Source organism: Cardiocondyla obscurior, linkage group LG24 (assembly GCF_019399895.1).
Source record: "Cardiocondyla obscurior isolate alpha-2009 linkage group LG24, Cobs3.1, whole genome shotgun sequence".
NCBI lineage: Eukaryota > Metazoa > Arthropoda > Insecta > Hymenoptera > Formicidae > Cardiocondyla > Cardiocondyla obscurior.
The window spans coordinates 2,027,820-2,051,182 of NC_091887.1; the positions used below are offsets into that span (position 1 = coordinate 2,027,820).

At 37.4% G+C, this 23,363-nt stretch overlaps 4 protein-coding genes and 2 long non-coding RNA genes across 13 annotated transcripts in view; 4 read left to right on the top strand and 2 right to left on the bottom strand.

Moving 5' to 3' along the window:
* The window catches only part of Urm1 (Ubiquitin-related modifier 1), a 199,515-nt gene extending 192,152 nt beyond the window's left edge, over positions 1-7,363 (bottom strand). Inside the window, exons 1-7 of one of the 2 annotated variants that reach the window (XM_070671784.1) lie at positions 6,975-7,363; positions 6,835-6,899; positions 6,668-6,749; positions 5,040-5,088; positions 4,826-4,901; positions 4,353-4,428; positions 1,379-2,097 (exon numbers count right to left, since the gene is read on the bottom strand). In XM_070671784.1, coding sequence (XP_070527885.1) covers positions 4,833-4,901; positions 5,040-5,088; positions 6,668-6,749; positions 6,835-6,899; positions 6,975-7,012 — 303 coding nt within the window. In that variant the 5' untranslated portion in view covers positions 7,013-7,363 and the 3' untranslated portion in view covers positions 1,379-2,097; positions 4,353-4,428; positions 4,826-4,832. Of the gene's footprint in view, positions 1-1,378; positions 2,098-4,352; positions 4,429-4,825; positions 4,902-5,039; positions 5,089-6,667; positions 6,750-6,834; positions 6,900-6,974 lie in introns of those variants that run through there. The other variant, XM_070671783.1, reaches the window with a different exon arrangement.
* Positions 6,493-12,615, top strand: LOC139111461 (putative leucine-rich repeat-containing protein DDB_G0290503). 3 transcript variants are annotated; one of them, XM_070671752.1, is made up of 6 exons: positions 6,493-6,846; positions 7,921-8,305; positions 8,432-10,725; positions 10,813-11,547; positions 11,638-11,855; positions 12,015-12,615. In XM_070671752.1, exons 2-6 carry the CDS (start codon positions 7,930-7,932, stop codon positions 12,145-12,147), a joined length of 3,756 nt encoding a protein of 1,251 aa, XP_070527853.1. In that variant the 5' UTR covers positions 6,493-6,846; positions 7,921-7,929; the 3' UTR covers positions 12,148-12,615. The 3 variants fall into 3 exon arrangements, with proteins under 3 accessions (XP_070527853.1, XP_070527855.1, XP_070527852.1); XM_070671754.1 differs by lacking the exon at positions 6,493-6,846 and adding an exon at positions 7,128-7,258; XM_070671751.1 differs by lacking the exon at positions 6,493-6,846 and adding an exon at positions 7,354-7,495.
* A 25-nt stretch (positions 12,616-12,640) lies between these two features.
* Positions 12,641-18,977, bottom strand: LOC139111462 (restin homolog). 5 transcript variants are annotated; one of them, XM_070671755.1, is made up of 20 exons: positions 18,845-18,977; positions 18,165-18,279; positions 17,609-17,971; positions 17,319-17,464; positions 16,883-17,232; positions 16,652-16,785; positions 16,472-16,576; positions 16,258-16,382; positions 16,018-16,191; positions 15,276-15,598; positions 15,007-15,194; positions 14,684-14,911; positions 14,519-14,569; positions 14,212-14,443; positions 13,985-14,133; positions 13,787-13,888; positions 13,492-13,701; positions 13,221-13,397; positions 13,015-13,164; positions 12,641-12,941 (listed from the first exon to the last, which is right to left on the bottom strand). In XM_070671755.1, exons 2-20 carry the CDS (start codon positions 18,168-18,170, stop codon positions 12,756-12,758), a joined length of 3,399 nt encoding a protein of 1,132 aa, XP_070527856.1. In that variant the 5' UTR covers positions 18,171-18,279; positions 18,845-18,977; the 3' UTR covers positions 12,641-12,755. The 5 variants fall into 5 exon arrangements, with proteins under 5 accessions (XP_070527856.1, XP_070527858.1, XP_070527859.1 ...); XM_070671757.1 differs by having other exon boundaries at positions 18,165-18,273; positions 18,845-18,930; XM_070671758.1 differs by lacking the exon at positions 18,845-18,977 and adding an exon at positions 18,642-18,828 and having other exon boundaries at positions 18,165-18,273.
* LOC139111482 (uncharacterized) lies at positions 15,346-16,269 on the top strand. Its single transcript, XR_011547214.1, has 2 exons — positions 15,346-15,426; positions 16,130-16,269. It is a non-coding gene; the product is annotated as an uncharacterized lncRNA (long non-coding RNA).
* Positions 18,978-18,998: 21 nt separating the features above from the next.
* Rfwd3 (ring finger and WD repeat domain 3) lies at positions 18,999-21,260 on the top strand. The gene is made up of 3 exons (XM_070671769.1): positions 18,999-19,137; positions 19,375-19,521; positions 19,614-21,260. The coding sequence occupies exons 1-3, from the start codon at positions 19,128-19,130 to the stop codon at positions 21,074-21,076; spliced, it is 1,620 nt and encodes a 539-aa protein (XP_070527870.1). The 5' UTR covers positions 18,999-19,127; the 3' UTR covers positions 21,077-21,260.
* Positions 21,261-22,412: 1,152 nt separating this feature from the next.
* Positions 22,413-23,245, top strand: LOC139111672 (uncharacterized). Its single transcript, XR_011547255.1, has 3 exons — positions 22,413-22,656; positions 22,775-23,016; positions 23,136-23,245. It is a non-coding gene; the product is annotated as an uncharacterized lncRNA (long non-coding RNA).
* Positions 23,246-23,363: the final 118 nt, after the last annotated feature.

A 23,363-nucleotide genomic window follows, 5' to 3' on the forward strand; every position in this document is an offset into this window, starting at 1 on the left:
TATATTTACCCAGGAAATACATTTTGTCTGAAATAAAAGAAATCGTAAGTGTGCTGATAAAAAAAAAAAAAAGAAAAAAAGAACAAAAAACAAAGCTGTAAATAAATTTAAATAAGAAGTATATCATTTTCCTTATTCACGTAGAAAATTCTTTTAGAATATTATATGAATATTAGATTTTGCTTTAACGATAATGTTTCAAGTATATTATACGTGTGCATATTTCAATAATTCTAAACTAACAAACCCAATGGAAAGCATATGAGTTATGCATGAATCCGACTATCTATTAGGCGGCACAATCACTGTTTATTGATACACACGTGTAGAATGGGATAGCTCAAGATAAACGGCGGACGGGGCGTATCTAACAAAACGCCATTAATTGGAGAATACGTGGTTTGACGATTATGTAACGTCACGTGTTCCCTGGACAGCGCTCGATGAACAGATTTAACCAACAGTGAATCAATAGAGCTAAACAATACCAGCAATTAATCACAAGGCCATTATAACATGCCAACCTCACTCACATGTAATAAATAGAAACAATGTTTCGATAGATAATTAACAATCGCGAATATATAAATTCAGCATGGAAATAAAATATAAACGATAATCTTAAAAAAAAAGAAGAGTATTTTCCAACATTCACATTTTCAACAACCTTCGAATTTACGTCGCGCGTGAAATACTAGCGCGCTTCCGAAAAGTATCCCTAAGTATCATTATCGCTTATTAGGATCAACGCGAGATCGAAATAGGAGGGAATCGATAACGTTGGGAAAGCCACAACAATGAAATCACGGTGCAAATGGGAAATGACTCGGTCCATAAATCCCAGCTAATGAATCCCCCAAGACACCGTAACACGTCGTTCAGGGGTAAACCTAAGAAACCCAAAAGATCGAACGGGGAGATTCATCGTCAGCGACGCTGGCTTCGCGTCGGTGGGCGATGCCCCGCGGGGCCTCACGGCTCGCGCGCGGGCACGCTGCCGCGCGCCGATGTCCGGCGTTTTCGTCGTCGTGCACTTCTCCCCTAGTAGAACGTCGCGACCCGCTGGGTGTCGGTCTACGGCCCGGGTGCGGTATCTAACGCGTCGCCGGTAACACGGCACGCCGTCAAACCCTCGGTCGCCCGGCCGGCTGCCCGGCGACCTGTTGGACCCTGACGGAACTGTTATTTTGTGAACGTTTATCGCGCACGGAGCTACTGCTATTTTCTACGAGACAATACCTCGCTTGATAGCGATCGTTTATCTGAAGTACAATACGTAAGTTTATCGATACGTAAAATTTTCTCTTTAACGCAAATTGTCTGGATATTTTTGCTACGTTCTATGCAAACTGATGAAAGATATTATATATTTGATTGACGTTATACAGGGTGTCCCATCCCATCTTAACAAATTCTCCGAATTAGATAGGTCTCGTGGACACAAGTCAATAAATTCTACCGCGTGCGGTACACGCAAGGTATCAGGCCGCAGCTCTCACACACGCGGGAGTGCGTCAAGGCCGTCGCAAGCGCGCGCCACGGTACACGGTAAAGTACAAAGTACGGCGCGGCGATTGGATAGCCAATCAATCGGTCGAAAATCTTGAACGGCTTCCCCGGTACGAGGAATGATACGTTCGATCGTGTAATTGAAGACGCGAGTACAAGTCGTACAATTCGGAATGAGATAGCAATCTTGGGCTGGCACATTTTCACGAAAAGCACAGCAGTGCGCGCGGTAGTAGCAACAGCACGGATGTTGGGTAAGGGTACGCTTTTGGGAACAGGATTAACCTTTGATAATCGAATGATAATATTCGTAATACGTAACGAATTAATCCGTTCGCCAAATGCTCGATGTACGAAACGTCAGAGAACTAGTCGACGAGAGATTTAAATCAGAGGGATTTAATTTGAATAATTTATTCTAACATCAGCTACATATATTAAAATTAAATTTTACAGATCATGTTCGAGATCGACGGCCCAGTAATTCAGTTACAATATCGAATTTAAGAAAGAGAAGTAATATCGCTAAGATGTTAGCCGAAGTAAGGTACGGCCAAACAAGGCCGGAGACAGGCGCAAAGTGGAGGCCTGTGATAAAAAAAAAAAAATAATAAAAATAAAATAAAATGTGTGAATCCAAAATTTTTAAACTTTTATCGGTCGAGTCCGGAATAAAAGGATCGCGGCGCGAAGGTCGATTCGAGGCACTTAGAGGCGCCCGTTTCTCGTTGGACACGGTGATGATGTATGGCTCTCAACGATAGAAAATGTTATGGCGGAAGGACTCGGTGGTACGACCTCGTTTCCCCGGTGGAAGCCCCGGGGCCCTTGCCGAGGTGACGGCAAGAACGAAAGAAGGAAGGAAGGAAGAGAGGGTGAAGTAAGAAGGATATCTAAAGATGGCCGTCGCCTCATAACTCCTCAGGATATACGTTCTTTTGCCGGCGCAGGGCGGCAGGGGGGATACCGGCTAAAGGGAGAACGGTGGAGAACGCGGTGGGTCCGTGTGCGCAAATCTCTCGCACGTGCGCACGTCGGGACGAGACGTACACGCGCACGTAGTAACGCAAAGTATATACGCCATAGAGTTATCCAATAAACCTCGTGCAATAACATGAAGGCAGCGACGGCGAGCCGATATCTATGGATTACGGGGAAACTCTACCCTCTTCATCCCTCTTTCTCTCATCTCTCTTCGTTCCTGCCGTCCCTCCGCCCGGGTTTCCCGACGAGACGCGACAGAGCGCGGACGGAGAAGCGCGAGAGCGGGATAAATAAAAGGTAGAAAATTCTGATGACAAAAATTAATTAATTAAAAAAAAAAACGGCGAAAAAAAAAAACGACAAACTAACCGATGATTGGTACCTTATGAAAATTTGTTTGCCCGTGGGGCGAAAGATCCGCAATGAATCGGGAATGAATTGGCTGGGCGATATATAAAAGACGTCGTCTCTCGTCGTACGGAGCCGCGCATACACGCGCACGGAGGATTTTAAATCACTATTGTACTTTAAGCGTGCGTCGTAGCCCGTTTCTCGTGTCGAACTCGAGGATTTGTTTAAATTATCGAAAAATCGAAATCCTTCACAAAGGAATTTCGCGGGGCAAAAGGAGAATCTTTGCTCCCCTCGCCCTCGGAGCCTAACATCTACTCATATAAAAGCCGCGAATTTTCGGACCTGTGATCGCATTATCGTCTCAACGATCTCCGACGGCGAAGACCACTAGGAAGCGCAAGACTGTACGGACGAAGAAATTAAAACCAACTAAAAATGAATAACGAATCTATCACGAGATACAACGCCCAATGGACTCCCTACCGGTTTACGACCCCTGCTCCGCCTCTCTTTAAACGAACTGTAAGCCACAGTAAAAGGAGAAATTCTTGGGCATGGATATACGAATTATCTCTTGAAACGCGGATAAAAATTAGAAACCAAATTAACGACGTGTTAAATAATTAACGAAAATCTCATCCACAAAGTGAAGCCTTCATTTCATTTCTACACTTTATTATAGACGAACAAAAGGAGACATAGAGGCCGGAGATCTTGCCGCGCTGGGCGACGTGAAAAGGCGCGGCAACTGATTCGTAATTTTAAGACACCGGGGGTATTTAATCCGGCTGTCTTCCCAATAGGACCCACGCCGGCTCCCGTAGGATACAAGACGCCACCACGGGACACGAATTCTACACCGCCAGCGGTCCCTCCTCCGCGACCCCCTCCCACGCAACTACCAAAGGTTCTTCCGCCGCGACCCTCCGCATCGTCGTTACCGCGGATAACACAAATAGAGAATTTAAAACCACGCATTAAAATCATTAATCTCCCGCCCGTTCAACCTATCCCCCAGGCACCCAAAACTGGGACGCCTGTAGGGACTATTGTACAGAGAAGTAGCCACCAAATCAATAAGAAATGGGACTGGCTAATGAAAGTTTAAAATAAAATATCAAAATTAATTCTTACACGCATACTACTTTTTTTTTCTTCTCCCTTCTCATTACTCATTCCTAACCGCGAAAGAAAGACAATTTCGGACGTAACAGTATTTTACATTTAAAGTTTAACTCTCAGAAATATAAAAATAAAAAAATATAAATATAACAAATATAAATATAAATATAACAGATATATATATATATATATATATATATATATATATATTTATATTTCTATTATATTTATAATAGAAATATAAATATAACAAATATAAATATAAATATAACAGATATATATATATATATTTATATTTCTATTATATTTATAATAGAAATATAAATATAACAAAAGTTTAAAAATTTTGGATCCAATTAATTTTTGTCATCAAAAATATCTACCTTTTATTTATCCTCCGTGCAACATCGAGATAAAGAGCACTCTGTCCCGTGGATGTAATTTATAATCGCCTTCATCCTGAAAAAAAATACTTATTATATTTCTGAAAAATTGATTACTACATGATTCACTAAATGAATTGTATAAAGAGTACTTGTATAGTAAGTAAGAGTAATAGTATAGTAAGTAACGAGCTAGTGAGCGAACTCGAAAATCTCAAGAAGCAAATAAATGTATTTATTTGCTTCTTGAGATTTTCGAGTTCGCTCGCTAGCTCGTTCACGTACGTTTGTAATATCGCGGGTCACATCTATTCGCTCATGTAATTGCAAAGCATCAAAGGTATTTTACATTTAAAGTTTAACTCAGAAATATTTAATAAAATTTACGTAACAAAAGTTTAAAAATCTTGGATGGATCATACTTATTTCATTTTATTTTTAATTAATTAATTTTTGGTATCAGAAATTTTTACCTTTTATTTATCCTCCGTGCAACGTCGAGATAAAGAGCACCCTGTCCCGTGGATTTAGTTTATAATCGCCTTCACCCTGAAAAAAAATACTTCTTATATTTCTGATCAATCGAGCGGCGCGAAATATGTCTTTTTTTTCTTCGTGAAAGCTGTCTAAATATGTCGGTCTCGGAAAAATACGCGATAAATGAGACGCGATATGCCTGAAACTCACCAACAATTCCCAATCGGCATCGTTCACTAGAACCAAGATGCCTGGTCTCCTAAAAAAAAGAAAAACAAACTTTAGACATTGTCCTTGCCCTTCGCTGCCTATCGGGCGATGTGCTACGTGCTGGCGTGATATAAAAACTTACGGGTCTCCTGTTAATACGCTACATCGACTACGAGAAGTCGATGCAACGAACGAGACGAACACTATACGAACGCGACACACTGCGAGGCGAACGCGACACACTGCAAGCAAACGCGACGCGAGACAAACGCGACACGATTAACGCGAGACGAGCGCGGCACGATTAACGCGAGACGAACGAGACCAACGAGACGAACGAGACGAACGCTGGACGAACGCGACGAACGCGACACAATGCGAGCGAGGCGAACGCGACACACTGCAAGCAAACGCGACGCGAGACAAACGCGACACGATTAACGCGAGACGAGCGCGGCACGATTAACGCGAGACGAGCGCGGCACGATTAACGCGAGACGAGCGCGGCACGACCAACGCGAGACGAACGAGACCAATGAAACGAACGAGACGAACGTTGGACGAACACTAGACTATGCGAGGCGAACGCGACACACTGCAAGCAAACGCGACGCGAAACAAACGCGACACGATCAACGCGAGACGAGCGCGGCACGATCAACGTTAGACGAGCGCGGCACGACCAACGCGAGACGAACGAGACCAACGAGACGAACGAGACGAACGAGACGAACGCTGGACGAACACTAGATTATGCGAGGCGAACGCGACACACTGCAAAGCAAACGCGACGCGAGACAAACGCGACACGATTAACGCGAGACGAGCGCGGCACGATTAACGCGAGACGAGCGCGGCACGATTAACGCGAGACGAGCGCGGCACGACCAACGCGAGACGAACGAGACGAACGAGACGAACGCTGGACGAACACTAGATTATGCGAGGCGAACGCGACACACTGCAAAGCAAACGCGACGCGAAACAAACGCGACACGATTAACGCGAGACGAGCGCGGCACGATTAACGCGAGACGAACGAGACCAACGAGACGAACGAGACGAACGTTGGACGAACACTAGACTATGCGAGGCGAACGCGACACACTGCAAGCAAACGCGACGCGAAACAAACGCGACACGATCAACGCGAGACGAGCGCGGCACGATCAACGTTAGACGAGCGCGGCACGATCAACGTTAGACGAGCGCGGCACGATCAACGCGAGACGAACGCGACACAACGAACGCAGGACAAACGCGAAATGACAAATTAAATATTTGGCAACAATCGATATCGTTCCGAAACGAAATATCTCCGAATTGTATCACCTCTGCTACGATCCACCGGCTCGCGCGATGCACTCGAAAGTAGTAACGCGCTGCTGACATCTATAACTCGCGACGTCTCACGAACGGCGCTACGTGCGCAGCACGGACAATGTGGCGGCCGCTTCATGGGAGCGTGTACGTGGTGTGACGCGGTCGTGGTGTGACGCGTTCGTGGTCGTGTACTTCACGTGCCGAGTAAACCCCGTGGCTTTTCGATTTATCACGGGCACGACGATCAACGTCGGCCGATCGGCGCGCGCGCGCGCGCTGGCATAATTAATGACATTAACACTTACACCGTGTCGTCCTGGATGAAAAGTTCCGGCCGCTCGGTCAAGAGGTTATCTCGCAGCCAGTGCAGCAGTTGTCTCAGCGTCCCTGTGAAATCGAGAGGTTATTTTTAAGGCGATCGAAGAAGTAGACCGGCACGCAAAAGCATCTCTGAGACGCCGACGGCGCTTACACTCCACGCCAGGTAAGTCCACCTCGTGCCGCTTCTTCCCCTCGAACAGCAGCTCTGCCCCACCCCTGTCAACATTCAACGAGCAACGTGATAATGCGCGATAAAAATTGCGTGTCGGGATCTTAATCCTTTCGACCTACCCGAACTCGATTGTGAGAGGTAACACGGCCGCCGTCATTGTGTGCCGATATCGAGACCGACGAGCGCCTCCTTCTCTCTCTCTCTCTCTCACTCCGACGAGGTTAGGATCGGATTTTCACACGCGGTGCTCACCACGCTTCTCGTTTCGCCAGTTCGACGCAGCAATCAGAGGCAGGCAGCGGAGAAGGAAGTGAGTAGGACAGACGGTCGGCTCGCTACGAATTTTCCGATCACGTGGCCGAAGGATCCAAGATCGACTACGAAAGAGCGGCTGAATAAAGCGGTGTGTTATACGTACAACGTACATATGTATACGTGCGTTTCTCTGCGGTGAGCTCTCGACTGCGACGCGCATGCGTGCGGGTGGCGTTAACCTCGGTACGGTACGGTACGTTCATGTATATGCTTGCGGTGCGAAGACAATATTTTCCCCGTAAACATTGTTTAGACCGCGATCCCTTGGATAACGCACGGACGCCACGGGTATCGGACCCCTTTGACTATCAGGTTCGGACACGAGGTAAGAATCTGCGAGACCGGTTTACCGCGGCTCGCTATCACGTATGATAGTCTCGCGACGTGCGGGTCATTAATCTTACGAGGATAATGGAGCAGAATTGAGGCGAAAGAAAGCTATACGTACAACCGTTTGTTCATTCCGCAAGCGAGTCCACGTTTGCCCATTTATCGCGATTATCCGCGACGACAACGTGAAGTGTGTGCGCTATGACGATATTACGATATCACGATATTATTATTGTCTAAAGCGCAGCCCGTAATGGCGGCTGATAAAGCAGTATTTTTCATCGCCTTCTTCGTTTGTTCTTCGAACCGGCGAGCGCATGAAAGTTCAAAATAAATTGGGATTGAATCGTCACGCGAATTAGTCGGTAATCGATTACGATCTGCGCCGGTTGATAATGATTCCTTCCATCTGATTCGCAGCTTTCCACGATGTCGGAAAATAGCGAACACTCGCCTGACGACACCGAAACGGAGACGAAGGTGATGGAGGATATTCCTAACAACTCTTCGAAGAGCGAAACAAAGTTAATGATGAATCAGATGGATGCGGCTTTGCTCGAGGATGAGGAGATGCCGACGTATATCAGCATGTCCAGTACGACAAGACCAGATGACTCGGACATGAATGCAAAGCAGTCTGAGAATGAGTCGCAAACAATGGAGAGAGAACGTAGTGCAAGCCCCTGCCCTAGCGATGATCAAGAAGCGAATAGCATCTATGTTTTGTCATCTGGAGAAGAAACAGATGTTGATCAACCTCCCTATAATGATGAGGATGATGAAGATGAATATGGAGACAGCGATGGTAAGTTAATAAAAAAATTATGTGCTTGTAGTGAAGAGAATTAATTAATTTATTTTAAAATAGTCGAATTTTGTATGCATACGCAATTGTGTATATTTATATGAAATTATTATTATCATGGTACAGATATGGACAATTTAGAACTGGATAACGAATTTAATTCGGAACGTTCGAGTAACATGAAGCATTTGATGGATGACGAGGATGATGAAGAAGAAGACGACGAAGATGATGAAGATGAGGAAGACAGTCCTAGGCAAATGCATAATGATGATGAGGGTATTGAGGATAATTTAGAGATTGACTGTTACGATGGAAGATCCGATGATTTTCTTTTAAATAGGAGATTGAAAAATCGTGACAAAGAAAGAAGTCTTTCTCTTCAAGACTTGAATGCTTATAGACACGACATGAATACTGAATATTTAAAGAAAAAACACTTGCAACGTTATAAGCCAAATTATATAAACATTCCAGAACAGCAGTCTATTATGTATTCTATGATTCAAGAGAAAAAGCGATCGGTGTTAGGAAAATATCATTATGTACAAAGCAAAGTTAAACGTTATATCAAAGATATAAAAGAACAGAATAGGCATTCCCTGAAAAAACAACACGTGGAACAACAGCAGGAAAATACAAACTATAACATAAGTAACAGCAATCATAAAAACAACGATACAGAAAAAACGAAACCTGTAAACATTAAGACAATAAAAGATTATGCCGAAAAAACGATTAAAGAATTGGAGGAAATTTCAGAAACATATGATAGTAATGTTGATAAAATGGCTTACAGCGCTATGTCGCCACAAATAATATTAAATGGACAAGATAATAAAAACGGTTTAGAATTAATACATGAAGAATCTACACAAAATGAAATTCAAATAACTTCATACGAATCGACACAAAATGAAAGAGATCTTGCAAATACAGATAGTAAAATGCAAAAACAAAATGGCACAATTGATATTAAACAATTAAAATTAAATTACCCTGAGAAAGAAATTTCACATTTTGAAGACGCGGTACAACCACAACTTATCCAAAACGGCCATCAAGGAACACCAGCGGTACATTACCATCTGCGAACTTTAAGTTACGAAGAATATATGCGCGGTTCTTCTGACTCTAGTCAAAAAACTGGTCTTAACAAAAATGCACATGTTATCGAACAAGATCCTATTCAACCTGAAACATATAATAATTCAGATTTAATGGATATATCTGCAGAGAACGATGATTCTTGTCCTTTAAGAATCGAAAGCATAAAAAGCATTAAGACAATGTCGGATGAAGCAAAAACAAATAATGAACAACTAATTTTTAAAAAAATTAATGAATGTAGCAGTAATACAACTGCAGATAGTTCCGAAGTTACCGCTTTAAAAAAGAAATTAACACAGAAAACTGTAAAGTATAATAATTTACTCGATACATATCAAAAACAACTCATGGAAAATTTAAAAATGAAACAGGAGTTAGATGAATTGAGAAAAACTTTAGCAAAATATGAGAAGGAAAATAAACCACCTGAACAAAAAGTTGTATCGATACAGACAGACGCTGTTACCGAGTCTGTACATAATCAGCCTCAAGATGAATCCGAGTCTACACAAACCAGCCAGTCTAACAATAAAATATTAGGTAATAGCGTCATTTCGTTAAGTTCTATAGAGCAATGGAGTTCCGGTGCTGGTAATTTATCGATATCCATGAAACCACCGGAAGTAGCTAAAACATTACAGTCTGACGATAGTATAATACTAACTGATAATACACCAGCGAAAAAGCATTCACTATCACGCGCATTTATTACCTCATCCCGAATTTTACAAACTCTTTCAAGTATTACACAAGGAAAAACAAAGCCAGAAAATCCACTAACACAAAATTCGAAGAAAAGAATAAATGTAAATGAAACGATGGACCTTCACAGTGAAGATAGTAGTCAGCCTTCCAGCTCTAAAAAAAGAAAAATTGCCGACATTATTACACCACCTAATTTTCTACAAGCTTTTATAGCTTCCGAATCTGCTACCGAATCACAATCAAAATTAAACGAAATGTCTAATATAGATTCTCAATTTAAAAATGCATGTGATTCGATAAATAAAAATATAAATTTCCAAGCAAGTTCATCTAATACTAATGCCAGTCAATTAGGAGCTACTACATCTACAACGGAAAACAAGACTAATGCTAATGACGATGCAGAAGATAATGTGAAATGTTTTATATATCACGAGAATGAAAACAGTAAAGACCGTAGTTTTCTTATTTTAGCAGAGGAACCTGAAAAAGACAAAATTATTCATGAGAAGGGACGCATTCGAGAATGCGGTCCATTCTTACTTGGTAATATAGAAGTAAGAATGTCGGAAATAAATGGAACAATCAACATTTGGGGTAAAGAAGTAAGTAATTAAAAAAAAAAAAAAGTTTTAATTAACATAATATTTAAAACTGCCATATAAACTAAAATATCTTTTTATTTTTTTCAGATCAGTCAAGAATCTACTGCCGAAATTGAGACAGAAACGTCTAGTAATGCGAAAGATAAAAGTTGCCACTGGCAAAAAACATCGCATGCCAGATTTAATGGCAGTAATGTAGTATGTTCAACAAGTAGAAAATCAAAAAATCCACCTAAATTTGAACTATCTTCGGCCGCATCCAATTTTTCATGTTTGCATTCACCTTCGTTTAACATAGCAAAAGCATCTTGTTCAACAGATAAATCACATGCGGATAAATCGTATAGTCCAAATATGTTCTCTTTTGAAAACTGTGATCTCTCAAAACATCGTAACGAATGGTTAAGATGCAAACGAACACAGCCCCAAGAAAAATTACATTCCTGTTGCATTCATAATACAGATACGTCAGAAGAGAAGTGCAATTGTTCTTTGCACAAGCAAAAGTTCGAAGATAATTTTAATTGTAGCAAAGAAAAATGTAGTGGCCAGGAACATCAACGAAGTTTTTCAAAAAACCTAGAGCCTAATAAGCATTTATACGAAAATATTACCCCAGAAGAAGACCACGTTTGTAGAAATGACACATCATGTCATCATTCATTGCATAATTCAGAGAGTTGTCAAGAGCCTCATAAATGTAACAAAGAAACTTGTGAGCTATTGATAAATCGTGAATTTAATGAATTATGTAATCACTCTCCTAATATTTTAAGCGACGAAGAGCCATTAATATCACTACAATGTAGTGAAACACCAGATGTAAGTTTCTGAATAATTTTATGAATATTCTCGATAAATTTTTACAAGTATAATACAATTGTTTTAACCATGATGTATCCTCTTTTTCAGACGAGACGACGAAGATTAACCGGTAAAAGAGTACGAGGAATATTAATGGATCTTATACGAGGATGCGGAGATTGTTACAATCCTAATGTATCTGATAATACCAGTAAAAGCTGTATGCATAAGAAAGATTCTTATTTACGTTGTCCTCCAGAAGTGAAAATTTCACCGTGTGCATCTCCAGAACCAACGTATTCCCGAACAGGACAACCTGCTGGAAGGTACGCTTTCAAATACTTTTTGAAAAATTTTTAATATAAAGCGTTTTCAGAAAATTAATATTTTTTTGTTAGCAGAAATAATCTTACGTTTTTAATAAATATAAATACCTACTTTAAACATTTGACTTTTAATATCAAGATTATTTTATTTGTTCACAGATGCTGTCATGCTTATGCACAGCGAATTGAATCTCAACTGGAAGAGTTCCGAATGGAAATGGAAAAGATGCGATCACGTTCAGATGCTATTCTTAATATGCTCAATATGCTTCATTCAGTAGATACAAACTAAAAAATATCTTAATATTAATTATTTCATTTTTATATGTACATATATCATATTGTAATGTCTTAGTTTCTTTCCTAATTACTGTAGAACAATATGTTTCGTTCTATTTTACCGCTTATTAAAAAAAAAAAAAAAAAAAAAAAAAAGTATAGCCGATTTGTTAAATAAAAAAGAAATATATATATATATTGAAAAAGATATGTTTTAACCAATTTACGCATATCTAATAGTGATATAAACCACTTTTTGTTAAAGTTTCTAATAAGATACTGTATATCTATACATTTCATAATATATTTTCCATGTGAAAAACTTTGTGTAAAATGAGTAATATAGACTAAATATCACAGAACTATGTATTAAGAATGAAACAGGTATTCGCCATACAGTAAATACACGACTTTTTATTTAATTTCAAACGTATAGTTTATAATTTACATACTTATAAAAAGGATGAAAAGACAATATGATAATTGTTTATCAATTAATTTTGTAAATTGTATGAAAGTGTTATTATTTAATGCATAACAAAGTTTGTATTCGAATAGCACTTAATTTTGGTAAATTTAACGAAAATATAACATAATTATGGAAATGTCATATGCATAAATTTAATAGTTGCAGTCGCAGGAATCATCTACTGGTACATTTGTTGGTGTTTCTCCTTGGCCGAGAAAGATATTGCTATAAGAAGTCTTGAGATAATTAACGTGACCTTGTAATGATTTTATACGGCCTTGCGCGTGTTTAAATGCCTCGTTCAAGTTATTTACTTGACTCTGCATCTTTTGCCTGATCTGCATACGTTAACGAGAAACGTGATGTGAGTACACTTCATTAACATTTCTATGTTATATCTACAATCGTTACCTCATCTCTATCTCGTTGTGCGGCACGTGCTGTTGCTCTACACTGCGCCAATTGCTTCTCCATTTCGGCAATCTGGCCTTGCATCGATTTCCGCATGGTTTCGCATCGCTCTTTTGTTCTCGCTACTTGTCGAGCGGAATCCTCTCTTATCTAAATAGGAGATTGTAGTTTTCATGTAAGTAATTCTTTTTTATAATTTATAATACCTGTTCCAACATCGATGACAATTGCGTATTTTCGTGCATTTTCTCGTCGATGCGCTTTTGTAACTGTGCTTCATGTTCTTCGAATCGTGTCAAAGTATTCTTCATTCTTTCGTTTTCGTGTCGCAACTCGTTGCACTTTGCTTCCATCTCTTCGGATTTGCCGTATCCTTTTTCATCCTATAGAAACGTTTAATTAATTAAAATAACTAAGTTTTTATGAAGACGTATGTCGTTGTATGCATAAGTTACGAGATATATGACAAGCTGCAACCTGAAGTGCCTGATTTTCAGTGCGCAATACGTCCAACTGATTTTGTAAAGTTTGAATCTTGTCTTTACATCCTAATAATTCCCGCGATAAATCTTCACAGTTACGTTCAGCAAGTAAGCGCATCTGTTGTGCTTCTTGCATTTTTATTTGCATCTGTTTTAAGATATCGGGCAACGGCGCAAGCTCGGCTAATTTCTCTTGAAATTGATTCTGACCGAATTGTAATAACATTCGTACATTAATAACGTAATTTTACATAATCCGAATAATAAATTCACAGTAGCATTTAATGTACTTTAACACGTCCAATTTCCAAAGTAACATTCTCATTCATTCGCGCATTATCCATTTCCATAAGATCTAGCTGTCTGCGTTGTTCCTCTACTTGTTGTTGGGCCTAAAATAATATTAACTTAATTTCTATTGTTTATACTTAAAAAAAATATATAAAATATAATATATATTCGGAAAACCGTGACAATGATAAACTAACTTGCAAATATTTCTTGCGATAATCCTCCAGTTGGATAGTTTGATCTTGATTCAAAGAACGAAACTCTTCTAATTCATCTTGCGCTTCTCGAAATCGTTGCTTAGCTACCATCAGAGCCTGTTCTTGCTCAATGAGATGTTCCTTATAACCTGTTTCAAAATTAATTAATATATTTATATACATATATTAAATTGAAGATTTGTTCTTTTTGTAAAATAAAAAATTACCTTCGAGTTTTCCCTTTTCAGCTTCTAAGAACTTTAATCGTTCTTGAACATCTATTAATTTTATTTCCATGCGCTCCTTCTCTTCTTTTGCATCGCGCGTATCTTGCTTGAGTTTCTCCGCTTCTGTTCTCATACATGATACTTCGCATAACTTGCTTTTATAATCATCCTGAAGCCGGGCATATTGTTCGCGAAGATCGCGCAATTGCTGTTGAGGGTAAATACTGGTACCCTTCGGTACCATAAATTTACGAACTGTTGCAATTATCCAAAGCATGCAATAACATTTTTTTTTTTACAGTCTTACCACAGCTGCGTTTGTACAAGAACCAATGCACATGGGAGCCTGTGTAGTTATCTATATTCAATAGAAAATATATTAATCTTTGCTTACTGTATTTATTTTGCAATAATAAAAAAGTATTGCTTAAAAAAATTGAATAAGGTAAAATATATAAAGTTCAATAAATACTTGAGCAGACACAGTAGGAACTTTTGAGGCAATAGACGATAACGGAAGTCCCGGTGCGGATGTCACACATGTCGAAGTTGGAGGTGGGCAACAAGTACATGGTGCACAAGGTCCTGTGCATTTTAGTAACTTACGTTGTTGTTCCAATTGTTGCCGTTCCAGTTGTACATTTGCTAATTCCATTTTCATGTTATGTACCTCAGTTTCCATACTATCTAATTGTTCTCCCTGAAATAAAAAGAATATTAATAAATTAATTTTTTAATTTATTGTTTTAATTAAACTTTTTTTTATTGAATATTATAATAATTTTTAAAATTTACTAATTGTTTAGTGTTAACGTTATAAAACACAAGTTTATCTTCTAATTCTGCAGGACACGTTCCCCGAGAAAGCAGTTCCTTGGCAACGGTTGGGCCTCTAGAACACATCTCTATGTTTTGCAAACTGTTGCTATCTGCAGAATAATGATCTTTTGTTGTTGAACCACCTCCTGTAAGTCTCGGTGAATCTGCAACATTAATTATTATCTCTTTATTAAGTAAATTTATTGCATAAATCTTTCTTCTAACAAGTAGTGTATAGATCTTACTGCATGTAGTTCCTGTTGTAGGCGATAAGTTTTCAACAAATGGTGATTGTAAACAGCACTTGCATCGGCAATAAACGTCGTTCTTGTGTTGTGTACTAGTATGCGGACGCGCAGATAACACCGGTGATGTTAATGAAGAAAATCCATCTGGGTAGGTGTAAGCAGTAGGTCTAGTCTCTAGTTTATTCAAAGTAGCTAATTGACAGCTCAACTCCATATTTTCTTTGATAATTATACGCATTTGTGCTTGTAGACCGCATACCTTCTTTTGTAAACTTTCAACAGCTTTATCTTTTTCTAACAACACTTCTTCTAGTTTGTACCTGTTCGTAACATAGCTCTCCGTATAATTTTGATCTTTTGCTTTATTTTAGCATAAAAAGTATTTTAATATTTTGCTCTTTTGTTGTATTTAAAATCAGAACTTATAAATGAGATAAGATAAAAAAAAACATTCGATGAAGCTTGTCACATAAAATTTTTTTTAACGAAAAAAAACATTAAATTTAATTCATTGTTATAAAATCGTTATATCGTGAAATCGGGTTACACATAAATGACATAATTGACACGCTTCATTGCTAAAAACATCGCGACATCGTCACCGAGGGAACCAATTTTCGAGCATTTTATTCGATTTTCTATTGTTTATTACTCAGATAATAACTTTCTTATATTGAATATCGTGAAAAAGTTGGCCAATATAATTGTTTTCTATTTTATCTAACACAAAAGAACATACCTTCCATCTTCCAGCTGCGCATTTTCTTTAACTAATTTTTCTTGCATCGTTAAAGATTCTGTTAATTTTCCAGTTAATTTTTTATAACATTTTTCTCTGCCTTTCCTTTCAGTATCCGCTACCACGAGTTTTGGAAGCCCGTCCGTGTAACCACAAACAATTATTCTTGGAAGTCTAATAAAAATGTATAATCGTAATTGATCGAGTGGCAGCATTTTGTATGAATAAAATGTAACTTACTTATCTTCAGGATATTGTATTTGCGATATTTCAAAGCGATCTTTTTTCAGAATCTCTTCGAATGGTTCTTTATCTTTTTTCACCTCATCTTGTTCTATGTTATTTAGTTCTACTTGTTCTCGTGTCTGCAATATATTTAACATATTGTAATTTTCACAATTATTACATTAGTTTATTAAATTATACAATGTGTTTTAAATACTTGTTTTAATACCTTCTGTAATTTTTGCATTAATTGCTCTAATTCAGCTAATTTTGATTTAAGAACATTTTGTTTTTTATCAATTATGAATGAGTCCTCTTCTGTTAGCGCAGGTTTCTGCACATTAAGAAAAATAATAATACATTTTTGTATTAATGTATTAATATTATACTAATAATGAAAAAAATTTACTTCTAATAACTCGGAAACTTCACGCTTTAATTCTTGGATTTCATCTGTTAACTGAATGCATCTCTCATTCATTATTTTTAATTTTATTATTATATCATCGGTTATAACAGAGTCTTCAGATTCTGCCACTTCGTCTGCAATTTTAAAATATAATATGAAAATAAATAAGAGAAAAAAGAAAAAAAATAGTTATAATTAAATGTTATTAATTTATATTTGAAACAAGTGTACCTTCCATAATTTTAGATGGAATGGAAATACTATAGGATGCTTGTTCTTCAGGTAAATCATTTTCTTCAATTTTATCTTGATCATTAATCTTTTTTTCGTCGAGTTTGTCATTTGCCTCACTTTCTTCAATATCATCTTTATCGTCAGTTTTATTTTCTATAAGTATATTTTCATCTTTAGTCTCATCTTTTATCTGATCTTCGTCTTTTTGTTCAATTATTGTTTCGTTTTCTTTAAGATCGTTTACTGTTGCAGCAAATTCTTCGTTTACACTAATGTCCTCATTTATTGGTTCGTTTTCTTCGTCTGCTTGTATTTCGCCGTTCGGTGTTTCATTTTCAGCCATATTTCTATATACATACATATAATATATATAATTTAATAAAATTAATTAATTTATATACGTAAATATACTACTTAAATTAAAAATTATTACACTGAGAAATGTTTTTCATTCCAAATTAAATCGTTTAATTGCAATTCCGCCGATTTTGACAATTCCAATGGGAGGTTTGGTTTTTCGTTTGTTTTTATACGATCTTCTGCATATTGTTCTATTTTAACTCTGTCGTATTTTTTGTACTAAAACATTACATTTATTATATTAGAAAATATAGTACACAAGTTATTTCAGTCTTATTATTTAATTTTTTTAATTATAGATAATTTAAGTAATGTAAAATTTATTCTTATAAAAATACAAAGGTAAGTAATTAATTAAATTACCTCTTTGGAGTTTGTTGGTGAAAAGCTTTGCAAAAATAATGTTTCCACGTTAGGTTCCGATTTTATAGCATGAAATAAGTTGCTTGATTTTTGTTCACAGTACTGGTATGTTAAAGATGATACATCACACAGTTTTAATGGTTTCTTTATGTCAAAGAGAGATTCCAGGGAATCAAACACATCCTTTTTTAAATACGACGTATCACGATATCCATAATTTTCTGGAAGCTCAAAATAGCTTTGTCTGAAGCTGTGTCTCTTTGAATCCTGAGAACTCTTTGCTTTTGTTGGTAGACGTTCGTGTATAACATGGGAATATTTTTGTGAGAAAGAAGAATTTTTGGCACTCAGACGTTGTCGTTTCTGCGGAATAAAAATATATTTTTATCTTTAAATAAAATTGCTAGTTTTAAAATATAATCTACAAAAATATGTAAAAAAAATAATTAAGTCCAATAATAAAAAAATGTCATGGTTCTCTAAAATTAATTACAAATTAATATACAGTGTAACGTGTACAAAAAAAAAGTTTTACTTTAAAATAATATAATTTTACCTTCATGTTTTTACCTTCAAATCGTGGTACTGTTCTCGGCTTTATTTAGCAAAATACGATGATGTACGTGCAACGCAATTGTAACCAGCAATTTCTTCGTTATTTTCTCCTAAAACTACATTGTATTGTCAACTTATATAAACAATAATTTAAATATTATAAAAAAAAATATTCGTGTGTTACCAATCGGAAAGATGGAATATATAAAACGATATAAATTGTATTATATATCATAGATATAAAAAGAAGTTAAATATCTCTGACAATATCGCTACGTAATGCCGAATATTTGGCTTACTTCAAAATATTTCGCCATTCTTTTCATCGAATGCACAATTACACGTATATCAATTATTTTTGTTTACTTTGGTGCATCGATGTACCTTAATGAATTACGTTAACCTGTCCAGCTTATTTCTCTTTATAAAAACAGAGTTGAATTTTGCAATTTAACTTTTAAATAATAAATAAAATTACCTGTACTTGTGTATTAATCTAAATATTCAATTAAACTTTTACTTTGATTTTTTTATTGTTAAAAAAAATATTTTTATCATATAACAAACGATATAATTTTATAATTCTCCTGATTATAATTCTTCTTGTTTCTTTGTTTTAACTGTATATTAAATTAAATAGAAATTGATTTCCATAATTCCGAAATCTATTTTTAAAATCACCGGATAGTTTCTGCCGATTCTTGATCATATGGTATTCATAACAAACTGCTACAATTGAAGCCACTAACGGTAGCCACTAACTGTACAGTGTAGTCTAGCTCTAGCTCTTTCCTACAGTTATTTACCACCGCTTTGAAAGAGAAAAAAAATTCGATGAATCACTCTAATCTAGAACAAATATCTGATTGAAAAAAAATAGAAAAAAGAAGAAAGAGAAAACAGCGTGCTTCACTATGTATTAAGAATTGAATCGAACTGGGTGAGAAAATAAAAGTTAGAGGTTATGGAAAACAGTAAGTATCGTAAAAACAAATACACATATATATTATTGTATAATTCCGAAAGCGGAAGATTAAAGAGAATATGTGTATTAATTAGATAACATTAGATATAATTAGCAACACCTACAAGTTATGTAATTAATAATTTTATATTTCCAGTAAACAATGTTAATAATAAATAGCATTTTATTAATTTATTTATTTAGAATCTTATTTCAATCAAATTTAATATTTAGCGTTATTTGACAGACGAAAATGTAGTAGATGTGGATGAACAAATGCAAGTAGAAGAACAACATGTAGAACATGACGAACAGCAGGAAAGTGAAGATGTTGCTGCCAGTGATAGCCAAAGCAACAAAGAAACTGATATTCAAACTGAAAATTTACAACAAAGTATGAGTTATACATTAACAGAATAGTCACAGCATAAAGATAAGACCACATATATGCATAAGTGTATCTAATTAAAATTAAATCTTTTGCAGGGAGTGCAGTAAACTTGGATGTCTCTGATATAGATTCTGATCAAGCATGTCCTATATGCATGGAGCAATGGACTACTTCAGGAGAACACCGTTTGTGTTGCTTACGCTGTGGACATTTATTTGGACACAGTTGCATTCAGAGATGGTTGCAACATTCTTGCAACAGTACAAACCGCCGTTGTCCTCAATGTAATAAGAAAGCATCCGTGAAACATATTAGAATGTTGTACGCGAAAAAACTGACCGCAATTGATTCTACAGAATACGATAAATTAAAGAACGATTTTTCTAACGTGTCAGCTGAAAAAAATCGTTTGAGAATGGACTTAATGCAAGCTAACATTCGTCTAAAAATATACGAGGACCAAATGACTTGTATGAAAAGACGTATTACCGAATTTGAAAGTCATAAATCAAAAACGAATGTTGATGTTAGCCAGAGTACTTCGAGCGGTATTTCGAAAAAGTTTCATTTAGAACATTCTGTAGAAATCTGTAAAGAAGGCGGCTGTCGCGTCCTCGATTACAATCCGTGGTACAAATTTCTAGTTGTTTCCCAGAAATCAGTAAACCCATTATTTAATGGGTATGGCATAAGGAAAATAGATTGCGAACGTTTCAGTCTACGGCAATTTATTTTCTTACACACTCAAGCTATAAGAGATTTGGCTTTTCATTCCACGGAACAAACAACTCTTCTCAGCGTTGGCTTTGATAAGTGTGCAAGATTAATGGACATTCAAAATAATATGATAATGCATACTTATCAAACAGAATGCCCACTTTGGAGCTGTTGTTGGTCAGGTGATAACCCAAATATTTTTCTTACCGGTGCGCAAAATGGAACTATCACCCAGTTTGACGTTAGACAAACTTCAAACGCTGTTAGCGTTTTAGAAGGTAACAGTGATAAGTCACCAGTTGTATCAATGGCAACAATTCCCCCGAATCCTGGCAGCGGTATCAGTAGAGGCGGATTTATAGCATGTCGATTGAATACGTGTTATACATACGAAATTAAGGATACCTTTTATTTACCTAAACAAATGTTTATAGAAGGCCCTTTTGTCTCGGTGCGCTACGATAAAAAAAGTAATCATTGTCTTATATCATCTCGACCTAACTCCCGACAACCATACGCGAGACACATAGTATGTACTATTGAAAAGAATACATCTAACGAAGAGACAGTTTCATATAATGCTGTGCATACATTCCAAGCCGGTAATTCTCAACAACTTTTGTCGCGACCATGTTATTTATCAGCGGAAGATGACACATTAGTAGCAGCATATACAGAATCCAATAACTGTATATCCTTATGGAGTATAGCAAACGGCCAAATACTGCATAATCTTCCAATAACAGATCCTATTATGGATCTATGTTCTTTTAATGTTAATAATAATTTATTTTTAGCAAGTCTCTCTGCAAAGAAACTTAGACTATATAGTCATGGATAATTGATTTTGAATGTGAAGTATAAATGTACAAAATGATATAAAACCTGCCTCGCCATTTACTTTGTTTAATACTTTATATAAATCATAATTTTTGGATACAGTATTTGTAAATGTGACTGACTGATTTGTAATAGTAACATATGCATAAATTTTGATCAGTGAAAAAAAAATATATACTTAGTTAAAATTTCATTACAATATTTTTTTATTATTCTTCTATTAGTTTTTATTATTTAAAAGAATCCAATAATTATTGATTGAATGTCATACAATACATTCAAAGAAACAATTTATTGAAATTCGATTTACCGCTTAAAACCGATTGGTTCTCTCGTCTGGGGTGAGAGAAAACCCTAGCGCGCCGACCAATCACAGCGCTCCATCGATCGCCTGATTGTGAGTTGGTAACTAGACTAGTGACTCGTGCTATTGCGTACTATAGAGGTCTCGGCGAGCACGCGGTTCGAGTTCGAAACGAAAATGTCGAGGCATCCGTGCGTCGTAGCCCGTTTCTCGTGTCGAACTCGATAATTTGAGACGGTCGGGAGTGTCGTGGACTATCTCGCGAATGTCCAGTGCGCGAAAGAATGACTCAACAATTACTGTGTACTACTAGAGGTCACGGCGAGCACGCGGTCGAGTTCGACACGAAAATGTCGAGGCATCCGTGCGTCGTAGCCCGTTTCTCGTGTCGAATTCAAGGATTTGAGACGGTCGGGAGTGTCGTGGACTATCCCGCTAGTGTACAGTGCGCGGGGAACATTTAATATCGCGACTCGTCTCATTCGCCGCTTACAGTACGTTTTCGGAGTTGTTCGTTCCGCCGACGAGAGTCGACCGGAGGCTCAAAAGGTAGACTATCCCGCGAGTGTTCAGTGCGCGGGGAACATTTAATATCGCGAATCGTCTCATTCCCCGCTTAGAGAACGTTTTCGGTGTCGTTTGTTTCGCCGACGAGAGTCGACCGGAGACTCAAAAGGTAGACTATCCCGCGAGTGTTCAGTGCGCGGGGAACATTTAATATCGCGACTCGTCTCATTCGCCGCTTAGAGGACGTTTTCGGTGTCGTTTGTTCCGCCGACGAGAGTCAACCGGAGGCTCAAAAGATAGACAATCCCGCGAGTATCCAGTGCGCGAAAGGACGACTCGACATCCCATCTGAGAGGAGGAGGAGGCCCAGGAAGGGTATCCTGCACCAGCGGAGCAACCCCAGGGTAATTATCAATTTTTGTTCCGAATTAAGTCTTCAGATTTTTGAAAACGTTTTTAAATTTTTTTTATTTAATTAATTTAATATCTGCAACATAATTTTTTATATTTTCTGTTACAGATCAAGAGGACCTCCGCTGCAGTGAAAAAAAAGTGCCGCTCGCCGATATTAATAAATATACGAACCGCAGCCGGTTCGTCGGGCGTTCCGGGAGTGCCGAAAAGTATGCGGACGTTTTCTTACGTAAATTTTTTTTACGGGAGTGCGTACGCGAGTTTCCAGTGCCGCGGAAGGATGACTCGACACGTCCCACCTGAGAGGATGAGCAGGCCCACCAGGAGGCATCATGCATCGGCGGAGCAACTTATAGGTAAGCATAAATTTTTAAAATTAAATCTTTATTAAAAAAAAAATTTCTACCTTTTTTTTTATTTATCTTATTAATTTTCTGGCACGTCTACATTAATTTTTTCCTCTTTATGTTACAGCCACCGGCAGAATTCCACAACTCCGCTGTATGCAGATTGGGTAAGTCAGTAACTTGTTTTCAGGATTTTCTCTTTACAGCAGTGCCGAAAAATATCGCGCGCAAGCCATCAATAATTATCGCGAATGTAAAATCACGGGCGCGTTCGTGAGTTTCCTGTGCGCGGAAGGATGGCTCGTCACGTCCCATCTGAGAGGAGGAGCAGGCCCGGGGGGCATCCTGCATCGGCGGAGCAACTTATAGGTAAATATAAATTTTTTTAAATAAAATCTTTAGAAAAAACCTTTACCTTTTTTTTTTATTAAATTTATTAACTGATATATCGTCATGTCTACAATAATATTTTTTATTTTATGTTACAGTCACCGGCAGAACTCATCAACTCCGCTGGTTCATGCAGATTGGTAAGTTACAAGCTCTTTATTTTTCGTAGTTTGTAATTGGATCTCTTGAACATATAACACGTCATCGACTATAGATTATTCAATTATAATGTATCATCATATAGAAATGTTTATAATTAATTAATGTCCCCAATTATAATAACGCGCATTGGGATCTTTCAGAAAGTAGCGCACGCAAAGCGTGCT

What these genes read in the sequence shown, in the direction of transcription:
- LOC139111461 (XM_070671752.1), top strand. Translation starts at nt 7,930, where the DNA reads ATGTCGGAAAATAGCGAACACTCGCCTGACGACACCGAAACGGAGACG. An exon ending in TGAATATGGAGACAGCGATG is followed by an intron (nt 8,306 to 8,431) that starts GTAAGTTAATAA and finishes ATCATGGTACAG; the next exon opens with ATATGGACAATTTAGAACTG. An exon ending in ACAGGACAACCTGCTGGAAG is followed by an intron (nt 11,856 to 12,014) that starts GTACGCTTTCAA and finishes ATTTGTTCACAG; the next exon opens with ATGCTGTCATGCTTATGCAC.
- LOC139111462 (XM_070671755.1), bottom strand. An exon ending in AAGTTTCCGAGTTATTAGAA is followed by an intron (nt 16,577 to 16,651) that starts GTAAATTTTTTT and finishes CTTAATGTGCAG; the next exon opens with AAACCTGCGCTAACAGAAGA. An exon ending in CTGAAAATCAGGCACTTCAG is followed by an intron (nt 13,398 to 13,491) that starts GTTGCAGCTTGT and finishes ACGTTTCTATAG; the next exon opens with GATGAAAAAGGATACGGCAA.
- Rfwd3 (XM_070671769.1), top strand. An exon ending in AACTGAAAATTTACAACAAA is followed by an intron (nt 19,522 to 19,613) that starts GTATGAGTTATA and finishes AATCTTTTGCAG; the next exon opens with GGAGTGCAGTAAACTTGGAT.